Below are 14,977 nucleotides of genomic sequence, written 5' to 3' on the forward strand. Positions count from 1 at the left end.
TTATATTATGTATAATGTTAATTTATTATTATCGTTCTATTGTCCTTGTACCAATGTAATGCAATGTTGCTATTACCAGTGAGGGATAATGGAGTATATCAGGATATATTTTCCAAAATTAAAATTAAATTACATTACTTCGTCTAAAGTTAAGTCTATAATATTTCATTAGTACGTATTAGTAGTATACTGTTGATTATGTACTCATTTCAAAATACGTTATTGATACAATAAAAGCCGAATTAGAGAATTCTTTCATAACCTCATACAATATAATAAAACCGTCTTTCTGGGCGACATATCCAACGAAAAAAATTAGAAAATACCTAGATTAACAACATCAGTGAGAAACATTGTTAACAGTGTACAGACCATATAGATCTGGGCAACAGCAGTGTATGAGATGAGAAACATTATGAACTCGTATTTTCTAGTTTCCTGCTAAAGCGTTGAAGCTTATCCATCTGGTTCTTAGTATGTGTGTAGCTTTTTGACACTATCAAGAAAATTTAACACTTCTAATAATCTAATTTAAAATATACTATTTTTCAAACTAACGGTCAAAAAAATATGTTTTGTTTACAATATTTTGTCACTCTCTAATAGTCTTATGCTTAATTGACTGGAACTGGACATCAGAAACTTGGCTCCATCTCAAAAATCAGCAATTCGTTTTGATGTTAGAATATAATATATAAATATAAAGTTCTCATCCAAATTTTAACTCTGAAATATTTATATACACTAGTTAATATTTCACTAACTTTGAATTAATGTTTTCAGGTACTGTAAATGCCAACGGTGAAACCAAACGCCAAAGGACCTCATACACCAGATACCAAACGTTGGAACTGGAGAAAGAGTTCCACTTCAACAGGTACCTGACACGAAGAAGACGCATTGAGATAGCGCACGCCCTCTGTCTCACCGAACGACAAATTAAGATCTGGTTCCAGAACAGACGGATGAAGTGGAAGAAGGAACACAAGATGGCCAGTATGAATATCGTTCCATATCACATGTCACCATACGGTCATCCCTATCAATTCGACCTGCATCCCAGTCAGTTCGCCCATCTAGCCACTTAGGATATGACTACTAGTGACGTTACAATAGTTGATTGTGATTTAATTCGTTTTAATTAGGTATTCTTTTGTTTTTTTATTTTATTTTTTATTTATTTATTTGTTATTCGTGACTGATATTCGGTGATGGTTCTTCTTTTGTTTAAATGACAAGTGGACAATATTTTATAAAAAAGTGTATGGTCTGTATACGAATTTTAATATTACTGTACCTTTGACTACAAGAGATGATAAATCATAATTACTGTACAAAAATAGGAAGTGTATTTATGCTTGTATGGATTTAATTCACTATAAAAATGTTTAATAACCTCAGGAGTGGGATTCCAAGTTCCAAACTAAACAATTCGAATATAAAATCAATGGATTTAATCATAATTAAATCCGTGAATGACAATTTATTCTTAATTGGTTCAAATGCTGATAGTTCTTTGTTGAAAATAATAATATTTCAAAAATTAATCATACAGTTTTACAAAAACAATTTACTTAATTTCAATAAATTGGAACCATGACTACTCGCTAAATACGCGGGTATATCATGGTGATTCAACAGTACCAATAAATGTTATTTTGTTTATAATCAGTCAATAATGAAGAATTCTTTGAAATGTCAAAAGCATATGCATATTTTGTTGAAACGTATACAGATCATTTTGTGAATTGCGGCTGCATGATTTATCTGCTTTATATATTAGACAAAAACCCCTATCGAATAAGAAAACTGTAGAGCAAAATAGAAGCATGTAGACACATTACCACTAATTAAAGTTAGCTGTAAAATAATTCGAGAGAAACAAATTCGGAACTGTAACAGGGATTTGTGTAAATTTAGAATCCAAAACTGTGTTATGCGTGTGTATGTGAGCGTGAGTGTGTGAAAGTGTGATTCAAAAATGTTGTTCGAAAAAATCTTACAAGCGAATCGGTGCCAATTTGTTAGGTTCTGTTTGTACGTAACGGTAAAAATTATAGCTGTAGAACTAGAATCTGTCAAAACATATCACTACTAGTTTATGGCGCAATATTTTTCTGAGACCTGTGTTGAAAAATATGTTTCATTTATTAAGCGAGTTAATATCAAGTCGAAATATATCGGGTTAAGATTATAAAACAACAGCTTCGGTGCTAAATTAAAAATATTTAACATATATTTTTTATTCCTACGATTTTTGTTGGTTTTGGAGTTCTAACAGCTAAATATGACAAAACAGCTGATATGTTTTTATTTAGAAACTTTGAACTATTCTCATATAGACAAACCTTCTTCTTATGTTGTATTTCTGTTATATTTCTCTTCACTTGTGGCTCATCTTTATACTCGTCATTCAGCTATTTTCATAGATAGCTTTATGAATCTTTCAGCAAAATTTGCTGTATTTCTATACAGTTTGCAGTTTTAAGCTATATTTTTAAAATGTTTCTGTAAGTTCTACAACCACTATTTCAAATCTAAATGTTTTTGTGGTATAATTCGCAGGTTCTCTTAAGGCCGTTCATTATAAACGTCATATTCCTCGAGGAAAACAGCAATAGAAAATACATGTCATCTATTTCAGTTCATCCGTTCATTGAGAAACGTTGTCAACGCCGCCTACGACGCCTTTATACCGGATGTGGGCTTTAAGGAATAAATGTCGCTCGATTTCGAGTCGATTAATTTTTTTCCTCGCTGCATCAGGATTGATATTTATAGGATTCATTCATCGTTTTCGAACATCGGTGATGGCAACTAAAACGATAATAGAATCGGATCACGACGTATCGAAAATAACACAGATTGGCGAAGGCGCGTACTTCGTCGTGAACTAAAATTTGGTGAAAGCGCTGCGCGTAAAGATATTTTTCAACCAGGTGTAGAATTGAATGATACCCAACACCCTCATCCCCCAGGTCGGAAAATTTACTTTAACTCAACCGAACCGAATAGAGTAATGCAATATTCATCAAAATATCTTTCGTCTTTTTCCAGATTTCCACCTGGCCTCTCTCCAAGACGAAGGTTATGCATTCCACCAAGCCATGGGGATGGGAGGTATGGGTCCCATGCAGCGCGGCCTCTACGCCTGCGGCACACCGTATAGCTAGCCATGGGCCGCATATAACGGAGACTGTGGCCCTTCGTAAAAGGGCACTAGGTGCTCTCGGATCCTAGACAGTCTCTGGCCTGCGATTCGGTCACGATTCTACTCACGAACCCAATGAACGATACACGAACCGGTCGAAACGTGGCGTACGAACCGCGGGTTAACACTAACAACACCGTTTTTGTTTCGTTTTATATTTTCGTTTCGTGCCAATGAAGGACTTGTTAAAAGCCATTCGGTGCCGGAGTCATTTCAACAAAATTTAATAAAAATACTCGATGTTTCTTTTTTTTGTGTTCTTCTTTCCTGTTATATAGTTTTAAATGGTTATTGATGACGTTTACATTTATGGAAAAAAGTATCAAAAGTCATCAATTTTCTATTTCAATAAAGCTTCACAAAAACAGCTCGCGACTTTTGATACTTTTAAGAAGATATTCAGAAATATTTCGAACATCTTGTGATAAGTCTCTAGAAAATTTCCTTGACTGATACTTCTTACCGCGCATGTAAAACAATAAAACACTGAAAGTGTATCTCTTTTTTTGTTACGATTAATTGTTCATTTTTTTCTTTGAGTCGTTGTTCTATTATTTAGAATGTGCAATAATTGTTAGAATATTTTCTCAAAAGAAAAAGACACTTAACGTGTTTCATCTCTCTTTTAGTTAACAAAGAAAGAAAAGAAAAAAAACGTGTGATTTTAATAAATAGGATCATTTATATAGACTGGTATCAAAAACTGATGCTGATGTTCCCTCAATAGTACAACCATCACTGTTTGTACCAGTCCGATCTACTTAATGTAAATAAGATTTAAATAAGAGCAAAAAAAATTCAACTTTTTTTGTAAATATTGTCCAAGTATAAGTTATTAGTTAAGTTGCGTAGTGTTAAAAAAAAGAAAAAGTCTTATTTTAATCCGATAGAATTTATGTATCATGCAAGTGTAAATATAAAATGAAAAATAATTCATAATGTTCTACTCTTAATATCTAAGATATTTAAGAAAAGCGTTTTCGGTACAAGAATCTTTTTTTTTATTGTCCCACTTTGTGAAGGTGTGCATTTTTTTATCTATTATTTCCGTACTAAATTGTCACACAAGAAATATAAAGAAAATGTAAAGAATTGTACTATAGTGTGTATAATATTTTAAGCTCAATATGTGTTTATATTTGATTTTTTTGTTTCATTTTGTTTATGTAATTTGTAAGGCCTGAGCAGAGGATTCAACCTCAATCAGAATGTATACGTTCTAATAATAGTTACTGTTGTAATTGTCCACTCTAATAAACTATTAATAAAAAATAACTTGTGTTTTATTTCCTTTCAGTAGTTTGTATTTTTAATGATGTCTGATGTTTTAGCACTAAATTTATCCATATTACTTAGTTACTGATATAGCACCCCTTAAAGTTGTATCAAATTGAATTATTAACATTCTAAGCTAAAGGCTGGGAGTAAGTGTTATTATAAAAGGTAGTTTTTTCGGTATCCTTTTTACAAATTCAAGATAATTTAAATTATATTCAGTTTAAAAAGTAGTAAATATTACTATTGTCTAAACCTCGGACATATTTACACCAACCAGATCAGAATAGTTATCATTAAAAAGGTGGTAAACATAGCAAATGGTTTTAAAAATTTCACAAAAACTTCTGCTTCTATAATATGAGAATTTCTTTTACAAATTTTCGGTTAAAATGTATGTGCTGCAGTCGAAAGTGATCCTCCATAATGATTTCCTGAACTTATTTTATTTTTTAGCGATGTTCTTTACCAACTTCCTCAAAATAGTCATTTTGAATATTCATTATAAGCTATATATATCCAATAGCACTATATGCCTTTAAGCAGTTAAATATTCTGTAACTAATTGGTAATATCTGAAATTGAGAATTGATATACTGTTTAGATTTCAGTAAAATAATAAAATAAAAACGTAATAAAAACTAAACTCAGAACTTGAGCATTACGCATAAGTTTCCCATTCAAGTGTAAGTGTGCTTTAATACATATAGTCGTAATTAAGTTTCGACTATAGTTATCTGTTCTATGAAAAACTGTCGAAGATAAGACTGTCGATTATTATAAAGAATAAGCAGCATTCGATCAAGCAATGAATATCAGTAAAGCAATATTAGACTAAATATGTCCGACTACATGACTACATTTGTCCACATTGCTATATCTATTTAATATACCTTGAAAACAATTCATTAAAATGTCCTTCTGATTAAATCTAGCCTTCCGTGCTTAACATGCATAAAAGTTATATTCAACTTAATCTAGAAATTGTTTAAACACCCGGTTGGAAAAATATTCGATTCAGTCCTATGTGATGTGGATATTAGAAGTAATAAACTTCAAAACCTACCAGAAATCAAAACTCAGATCTCCTTGCTAGCAACTTAAAATGAGTGCATCATTATAAATTAAAATATTTACCGGATTAAAGTAAAAGAGTTTACTAACTGTGAGTGAAGATACTGAGATATGTCTTCATTTTCGGTCACCCTACATTTAGCTTGTGATATGCTCCATTTGTGTGCTTTCGAATCTGCTCTGGCCACTTCCTATATCGGGCTTCTGTCCTATATATCATGTGCGTGTTGGCTTTTCCAATACGTTCTGAGACCTGTTTTTCCTTTTTCAATTTTCATTTAGACCGCTGACATCTTTTAGTTATTTAGATGTGAAGGTGGAGGATTCTTGTCCTATATTTTCTCTGTACTGATGGATAAATCTTACCAGGTTGCCGCCTGAACAAATCACATTTAGATATAAGTATTTGGATTTTAAGAACCAAGTACCATAATACCAAATATATCAGCGATTTACTCTTTACGCATACTCACTATATTCCTAGCTGTCATCTAGTTTGATGGTATTTCATGGTCAGTGTTATGCCTACTATATTCCTGAATTAGTTTGTTAAATTTACATAATTATTTATTATTTAATAGAGAAAATTAGCAGCAGACACTACAAAAATACATAGGTAAAATATGGATTCTTAGTAAAATGTTACAACTTAACACTAATTTGTGGATAACTATAGAACAAAATGGATATTATTTTATTTAACATGAAAAGAGACCTACATAAATAGTGGCCAATAAGAAAATAGACCTATTAACTTCGATGTGAAAATGAGGAAAGTAAATATAAAGCTAATATACTTATGAAATATTCTGTTATTTAATCACTTATCATTTATCCAGGAAATTGAAATTCTCAGTGACCAAACAGACAGTGGGAAAGGATAAATATTTTTCTACTTCTTGTGTTGCTGTTCGAAAGAGAATTACAAAAGTAACCGCATAAAATATACAACTTTAAAGCTCTTTAAAACCATATAATATTTAGGTGATGGAAATGATAAAAAATTAGTCCTCAATGCCGGATTTGTACAAAAATACATATGTTACTTAATTGAGATGAAATTAATTGAACCTGACATACACATTCATATTTCAGAAAATGTAAGAAAATGTATAAATATGTAAAAAAATGCAATGTTGCTTTCTCAATAAGAAGCAGATGCAAGAAGATGAAAGTTTTTTAAAAATATTTCTCTTAGTTCCACAATCTGTTCAGAAGGCCATGAGTATTTGTTATGTTTATATTATATATACATGGAATGCAGAACTTTAGTCTATGCGTCTATGCACTTCACTGTCATTTCGCACATTTAGCTGATTAGCGAGTACATAGGATGTACTGACACTCTTTCGAAGGCAAGGGAAATGGCACGCAAAACTTTATTTTGAAACCGTTGTATGATGGATGTGTTAGACTTGCAAGCGGTTCCCCGTAGTTGAATTCCATATGACCAAATAGGTTTATGTATATATTTATACAATATCTTGTTATCTAATGTTATCTAACTTGGTTTTGCGCCCGATTAGCCAACATATTTGGTAGAAAATATGAAAGTGAAAATAAAGTTATAACGAACTATTACTTTTCAATAATACTCAATTATTTTTAGGAGTTAACAATACGACATCCATATATTGGTGGTGGTTTTTTAGTCATCTTTAGTTTCTTTGGTAGTCATATTTTCACTATAACAGTTTTTTCATTAGAAATTTTAAAACGCATGTTTGTAACAAGCATTACAAATTTTAAAATGTTTACGTTGTTATTCAACTTAAATAACTTTTGTCAAACATATTTAGAATAGTCACGATAACTCAAATATGTCACTTATTACACAGTTGCTGCTTACTTAGACCACCCTTGTTACTTTTGCTTTGTTTATGTTGTTTCATTTATTGAAATAAAATCTGTTACCTGATGTATGTTTTAAATATTTCTTCATTATTTATCTACTCTATAAAGCCTAAAATAAATATTAATGATAAAGCTTAAACTGTTACATTATCAAATAATTTCACATACTCTATATTCAGAAATAAATTTATGTTATCATACAAATCATTTATGAGTTTTTTCAATTATTTATTTATTAAACATTTTTCATATCATTTGACATTAACATCCCTTTATTCGATAACAATCAATCAATTAATGTTATTAAGTTATAAAATTTTACGTATAATTCATACCTTAAATACATATTTTCATATCGTTTGCTGCTAATATTCACTATAAAATAATAATTTATTTTAATATCTCAATTACTGTTATTTTTATTATATTTTCACCCATTAAATACTAATCCAGGGAAAATTAAAGCATGCGCAAAAGAGTAGAACGTAAATATGACTAGTGCGTTTTAATTCATGTCAACCTCTTTCATTTCTCTCTTAGTTACTGATCAACTGTTTAAAGTGAGTCCTGAACCACGGCATTAAACCTGACTAGCAGACTAGCCAAACGTGCACCTGATCTACTTAGAGATCATTGGAGAAAACATCCGATCTTAGTTTACCCATTTGCTGACGTGACTGGGATAGTTCTCCTGATTATATTTTGGATCTAAGGACAATCACAAACATCAATTTACAACCTAGCCTAAACAGGATCTGAACCCGCGACTATAGTAGCACAGCAGGACCGACCTGTAGCTTTGACCATTGCGCCACCCAAACTGGAAATAATGATAATATAACCTACTTTTTATAACCTTTAAATACTAGTATAATTAAAATTATCTTAAATTATTAATTATATATATTATATAAAATCAAAATTATTATCCTTAGATATACAAAGACATTCTTATTATTCTGTTGAATAATACAAAGAAATGCACATTCAGTTAATGTAAAACACTCAATGCATCAAAATGACGTTTTCTTCTTATTTCCAATTTTGGTCCGCACTATGTAGAGAACAAGTCGTGCATCGATTCGTCTTCTTAATAATTTCACCGTTGCCGTCACCACAAGTCTCGACCACAAATTCTTCCGTCCGTTATATACACGTTCGGTCTGACATGTGGCATTCAAGGCTCACGCTGGTCCGACATTAAAAATGAGAGCAAACGCACAAAAGGACATAAATTGCATTGAGTGAGGTGCATTACAAATGTAAATGTCGCTGCGTCCGATACGACCGGTGGTCAAGCATCAAAATAAAGTCTTCGTCTGTCAGGTTTGGTAATGTCAGCGCGAGATGGTACAAAAGACAATTTGCATATGATACGTCAGCGGTTTCGGTTACATTCCCATCGGTTTCAAGTAAAATATCTGTAGGGGTCCAATTTTTTCGAGTCGGATTTCGCTTGCGGATTTCTGGTATCGTGGAGTATTCCAAAGTATTTGTAATTATTGAAGTGTCAGTATACATACACATAAAACAATACATTAAATTCAGTCAGTATACTCAATAAATTTACAATTAAGTTATCGCCATTCTGAGGAGCTAAACGACATCATTAAATCATTATCATAATCTCGATGCCAATTTTGAGATAAGTAAACGTAATTTTCAGGGAACATCTATTTTATTTCTTCTATGTCTGCTGATAGGACAGATCGTATTATTACAGAAAGATAAAAGTAGAAACATAATTAGTAATTGTAAGTAGTTCCAAAAGCCCAAGTTATAGGAATAAAAAATGGTTAAGTGATTTGACAACACGCGAACATTAGGTCATATCCTGCAAAACTCTTCAACATCTAGATCGGAATGCTTAAATGGGAAGTCTTATGGTGAGTACAGACTTGAACAAAGATAACGTTCGGGGTCTAAGAAGAATATTCGGCATGGATTCGGCGAAAATCTCTCAGTTCGCGGTGATCGAAATCAATTCGTACCGCGTTCGGTTTGGTTGGGTCTCTTCGAAAATTTCGGTCTTCAAAGAACATTTGATCACAAAATATTGGGAATTAATAATCTATGAGAATATCTCTATATTTTGTGCATTTGACGGTTTTCATCGATTGGTTCGGAGGCGTGGATTATTTTGTTTATAACCATTCTTTTCACAATGGTATGCCAAAATAAAATGTCTTGTGAATCATTTTTCGATGGTACGTGTAGTGTTCTGCAAAAGCAATGGTTGTTGCTAAACTAACGTGTACCATCTAAGCGTTTTTAAAAGAGTATGTAATTATTGTAAATATGACTGGTAACATAATAAACAAAGTTATGATAAGGAACAAAATACGAAATTTAACAGGTTTAAAGATTATGGTAAAAAAATGTTATAAAAGTATTATTTTTATACGACTTTAGTATTCTATTTATATATTCCTGAAGAGATTCCAAACATTTATAGTTCTGTAACGATTACAAAATAATCCAAAATCTAAAGAAGATATATTCAGTCCCAAAAGAAAAGAGTGAATATGTGGACATTTCACTATTAGGTAGATGTAATAAAACCTTAAATTTAGAATATTACCTTTATTTGGTAGCATAAAAAGTATAAATGGTTTCATCAGGCATTTCCTATTTTGAAGGAGCAATAGTTGTTAACTGTGTTTTATTATCTCAGACACAACGGCTAAGTAGTATGAAAAAATAAAAGCTGACAAGTGCAAGATGATTTGGATGGAAGAACCACAGTCTTTATAAGAGGATATTATCTTTTCAAAATATAAAGTTGCTAATAAGCATATTTGAAAAATATCATGGAAAAAATGAAGGAGTAACACTTTGAAACCGCAATGATCTGCTGTCTAAACAATAACATACGTAAGTGACTATTTTCTAACATTACTGTGTTTAATGAGCCTTACTTTATATTTTAGGTCAAAGATATGGAAGTCTGTTTAGAAAGAAGCTAAAAAGCAATTGTTGTGTATAGTGCCATTAATGTGTGGATATTTTTACATGTTGATGTGTTTACCACATTTTAAAATGTTTCAATTGTTCCATGAATTAAATAAAATTGGTAGAAATATGACATTATTGTATCATTCCAATTGCTATTTCTAGTATTTGCACAACCTTCATATATGCTCCGAACAATAGTATATCGAAAAATAATATTCCAACAGCCCTTGGCATAATTAATATTTTTATGTTGTTAATAAATATTTTATATTAGATTATTGTAAAACACCTTTTCTCTCACCAGTTGTCAAATACTTTTTCCATATTATTTAACACATTTTGTATTATGGAGGGTTTCTATAAATGTAATTCCCTTCAATGAAAAATAAGAAAAACCGTATTTAGCAGGTATTGCTTATTTTGATTACTAACTAGTCTATTTGACGAGCACTTGACATACAATAGAGATATTAAATTATATCAATAAAGATATCAAAATTGGGTAGCTCCAAAAGATGAAGCCTTACTCCTTCCGACATGGTAAATTTAGGCTGACAGAACAATAAGTGACTAGTGACTAGCTATGGACAATAAAATACAATAGAGTGTATGTTATAATGTATATAAGAGATAACTCAATTTCCCATATGCAAAACAAAATCAAATGAAATGATCATTATTGAGAAGAATTGACAACAATAATATATATTAATTAAATCACCTTGATCAGTATTTTTTTAAAAATGTGAGAAAACCATGATATAGATTAATTTTCTATATGTAGTATCAAATATTTGCATTTATTTTGATTAGCGATATATTAAACAACCTAACATTGCGACGGTTAAATTCGAAAGTTTTGATATTTTTCTACATAAAATAACAATTTTCCATTTGGAGTTATTGCACTGTTTGATTTGAATAAAGCTGAAGCCCATCAGACTATTTTAGAAACTTATGTTGATGTTGCGTTATCATACCCCAATTATCTGTCTTAGTTTCAATAATTTAAATGTATCGATCTTGATGTGAATGACAACGAGCGGCCTGGAGTATCAAAAAAGAGTGAAGACAATGTATCGCAAGATCAGTTAGACGAGAGCTCAAGTCAACTGAAACTTTCAGGCAGCTTAGCGCTGCTGATGTATGAACTGCTACCAGACGTTTACACAAATTGACTGCAAACACCGCACTTTAGGTTAAACAAGAGTTCTGTGTGCTGCTACTATAATAATTCCAAATGCAAAAAGTCATGGTTTAGGATCCAAGTGCCAACCATTTTAGCACTGAAACGGTATATTCATGGTCGAGCTGTTAAAACTGAACAAAATGAACAAAGGAATGTTGCATAGTAAGTAATAGACTCGCATTCTCTTACATAATTACGCTAATATTACCATTCTTTGAATCTATGCAGCATAGCTTGACTGGTACGTGGTTTCGAAATACTAGAGAAATACGAAAAACATATCGCCGTGTTGCGAGAAAGATGGGAAAATGTCGTAGAAAAATATGAAAAATAGATTTACTGATATATATTGAACCAATTTTTCTAAATAAACGCATTTTAGAGAGAAAAACTTATCAGATGCACACAACATAATCTCCTAAGATAAGTACATACCAATATACAATCATAACATAATTATACATCGGAGTAATTTTTTAACCTCTAATTCATTCAAATTTTTTCACAATAAATTAATATTAAAACCAATAAAACCTGTATTATTTCAGTATCCAATTATGGACTCATATTAATCTACTACGATAACTTCCTATGGAAAAAATATAGTATGCTAAAAATTGGTATCCAAAGTTTAATCATATGGGAATATATTAAATACGTTAGGTTAATATTACCTAAAATATACATTCATATTATTTTTGTTTTGCACCCTGTACAATACAGCCACCTGTCTTATGAACTCTAAACTATTGATATATTTATCACTTTCTGTTTTACCGTAATAATTTCAAGTTTAGCTGGTTGTCTAAACTATTCTCAAACATTAGGGCGCCTTAATCTGTCTCGTCGATAGTAAAACGAAAAAAGTCGATAGCTACTAATCAACTATAGATCAATAATTTAAAATACTCAATATCTATGTAGATTCCTTCTATAAAAATAAAGCTGAAATAAATATATTTATAATATCAAGAGCAGTATACAAAAGTACCATATGAAGATGAAATAATCTTTATTGCGGTTGTAAAAATATATATAAACACATCAATTTTACAAATATGATTCAAACAGTTTAAACATATATCAGCATACGACATCTATTGAAACAATGGATAATTGGAGGCACAATATTTTCTGAATACAGCGGGTGGAATTCACTTTGTCGTGTTTTTACTCTTATTTTTGAAGTTGTTGTATTATTGTATTTATATTTGTTATTTGGTTTAAGAAACTCGTAGTTGATGGGTGATAAACTGATGGGTGCCATGGAAACAATTCTTCATTTACAACATTAAAATAGATGTTTTTAAAACCTAAACAAAACTGACAAAGCATTTTTGACAAAAATAGCTTAAAAAGATGTAGAATTAATCTAAAACTTGATGAGTGTATGAAAATTATATATATTACATAGAATTTAAAATATTTAATACATATGTAATAATACTCTATTGTAATTTAATTTATATTATTTATTTTATTATTTTTTATATATTTAATTAATATTCCAATACTATATGATATTAAACTACTATATAATAAATAATAAATATTGATGAAATGATATTTAAAATGAAGTATTGCTAATGTTAAATCATCATAAAAATTGAATTGGAAAAACTTTTGGCTTTTTGGACTGAAAGTAGATAATTTTACAATGATATAAATACAAATTGATTGAATAATATATCAACCTAGATATTCATAATGTTATATCATTAAAATACTTTAGTTACCATATTAAAGCCATTATTTTCGCTGTAGTAATATTAGTAGTTAACACACATAACATATATAATTTGATTTATATCAACATTACTTAGTGATTCTTTTGTTATATTTTAGACTCATTTTTACCAAATGGGGTCTGATATCTGGATTGGACATACTACTTAACGTGGACTAGTGACCAACCTGGGGATCATCCCAAAAGATATCCAGTCTCCCCAGCTCGATTACTAATGTGACTGAGATAATTTTCCTTGTCAGATTTTGCATACTAAATTTATGAACAATCACAATTATAATAAATTACAAACATAAATCAACAATCGTGCCCCCACATGATTCGAACCCGCAACTACCACAAAAGTAGGAGGACAATAAGTTAAACTATACCATATAGTTTAATAGTGATAATAGTTCTTAAAGCCAAATATAGCTAATATCAAATCGTTAAAAACAATTGGGTTTCTCCAGAGCACATAAAATTAATTAATATAAGTTATCAATTATATGTTATTAACTCCACAAATTATTTTAGTTTAAAATTGAATCTTGAAAATATAAGAAAATATTATTATATTTTTGACCCGAAACTATTTTATAATTATTTAAGTAAAGACTGGTTAAATAATATATCAATTTTAAAAGCTATATTGACAGCTTAAATTATTTTATTTAGAACATTAAATCCAAATTTTTTACTGTTTAAAATGTCGTAGTAACATGTATATTTGAGTAATAAATATACACTATTAATAACTAAATATTAATGTTATATTTTAAACTCTAAAAAATGCCATATTTCCTGGACATAATATAAGAATTATCTCTTAATAAGCTCAACATTAACATTTTTAGAAAAATTATTTCAGAAATTATATTTAAATACAGTATAGAGCACAATATAGACAAATCTTGACACAATGCCGAAGTACATTGAAAATTCTTGATTTATTGTGGTATATGGGTAAGCAACTATTTATTAAACAATTTCGCTAACAAATTATATATAAAACCAGATCCAAGATGAAATCCGAGAATATATTGTTATATTGATTATACTTATTCTAATTTAATAGATAATTATATTCAACATAAATGGCGAATGCGCTGTGGTACCAGACAGGTAATGATAACGCCTTTGTAGAAGAAAAACACATGTAAATATAAGCTTATAATATATAACAACAAACAAAAGCCGAATCAAAACTAAAATACACATGTGAAAATTAACTTATTTGATAGTATTGGCTGGGTTTAAATAGTTTTATTGTCGGTTATTTATATTTAATTTATACAAGAGGCGTAACGAATAAATAATTGAAAATATATCTAGTTTCCTCTATTGAAATTATTCCCTCTATTGACGGAAACATGATTAACTTAAAAAATTGTTGCCGAATTTCCACCACAGTTATTATTAAATTTTTTTGTAGTCTTTTTTTTAAAATCGGGACTATGGTAGAAAACATAAAGGATGGTTCAAGGGTTTCTTTTAATTTCTGGACACGATGATTCGGGAATAATATGAAGACTTTTCTTAATTATAATTACGTACAACGTTGCGCAATGATCAGGAGCTAACGAATTATTGATGCTGGAACTTTTTTCGGTATTTTTTTTGTGTTGAATTTTCAGTTTGTTTGTTTTTTTTGTGATTTCAGAGAGTAATGGCAGCTTCTGAATTTCTCGAT

The 14,977-nt window shown here is 30.1% G+C and overlaps 1 protein-coding gene across 2 annotated transcripts in view; it reads left to right on the forward strand.

Annotated features, from left to right (window-relative positions):
* Positions 1 to 4,486, forward strand: part of LOC143200069 (uncharacterized) — a 74,228-nt gene extending 69,742 nt beyond the window's left edge. Inside the window, exons 2-3 of one of the 2 annotated variants that reach the window (XR_013006620.1) lie at positions 784 to 1,145; positions 3,058 to 4,486. Coding sequence is in view for 1 of the 2 variants with exons in the window: in XM_076410336.1 (XP_076266451.1) it covers positions 784 to 996; positions 3,058 to 3,173 (329 nt within the window). In the remaining variant the exon portion in view is untranslated. The remainder of the gene's footprint in view (positions 1 to 783; positions 1,146 to 3,057) is intronic. The other variant, XM_076410336.1, reaches the window with a different exon arrangement.
* Positions 4,487 to 14,977: the final 10,491 nt, after the last annotated feature.

Source organism: Rhynchophorus ferrugineus, unplaced genomic scaffold (assembly GCF_030347505.1).
Source record: "Rhynchophorus ferrugineus isolate W39M unplaced genomic scaffold, kcgeb_rfMv2 rfM1, whole genome shotgun sequence".
Taxonomy (NCBI): domain Eukaryota; kingdom Metazoa; phylum Arthropoda; class Insecta; order Coleoptera; family Curculionidae; genus Rhynchophorus; species Rhynchophorus ferrugineus.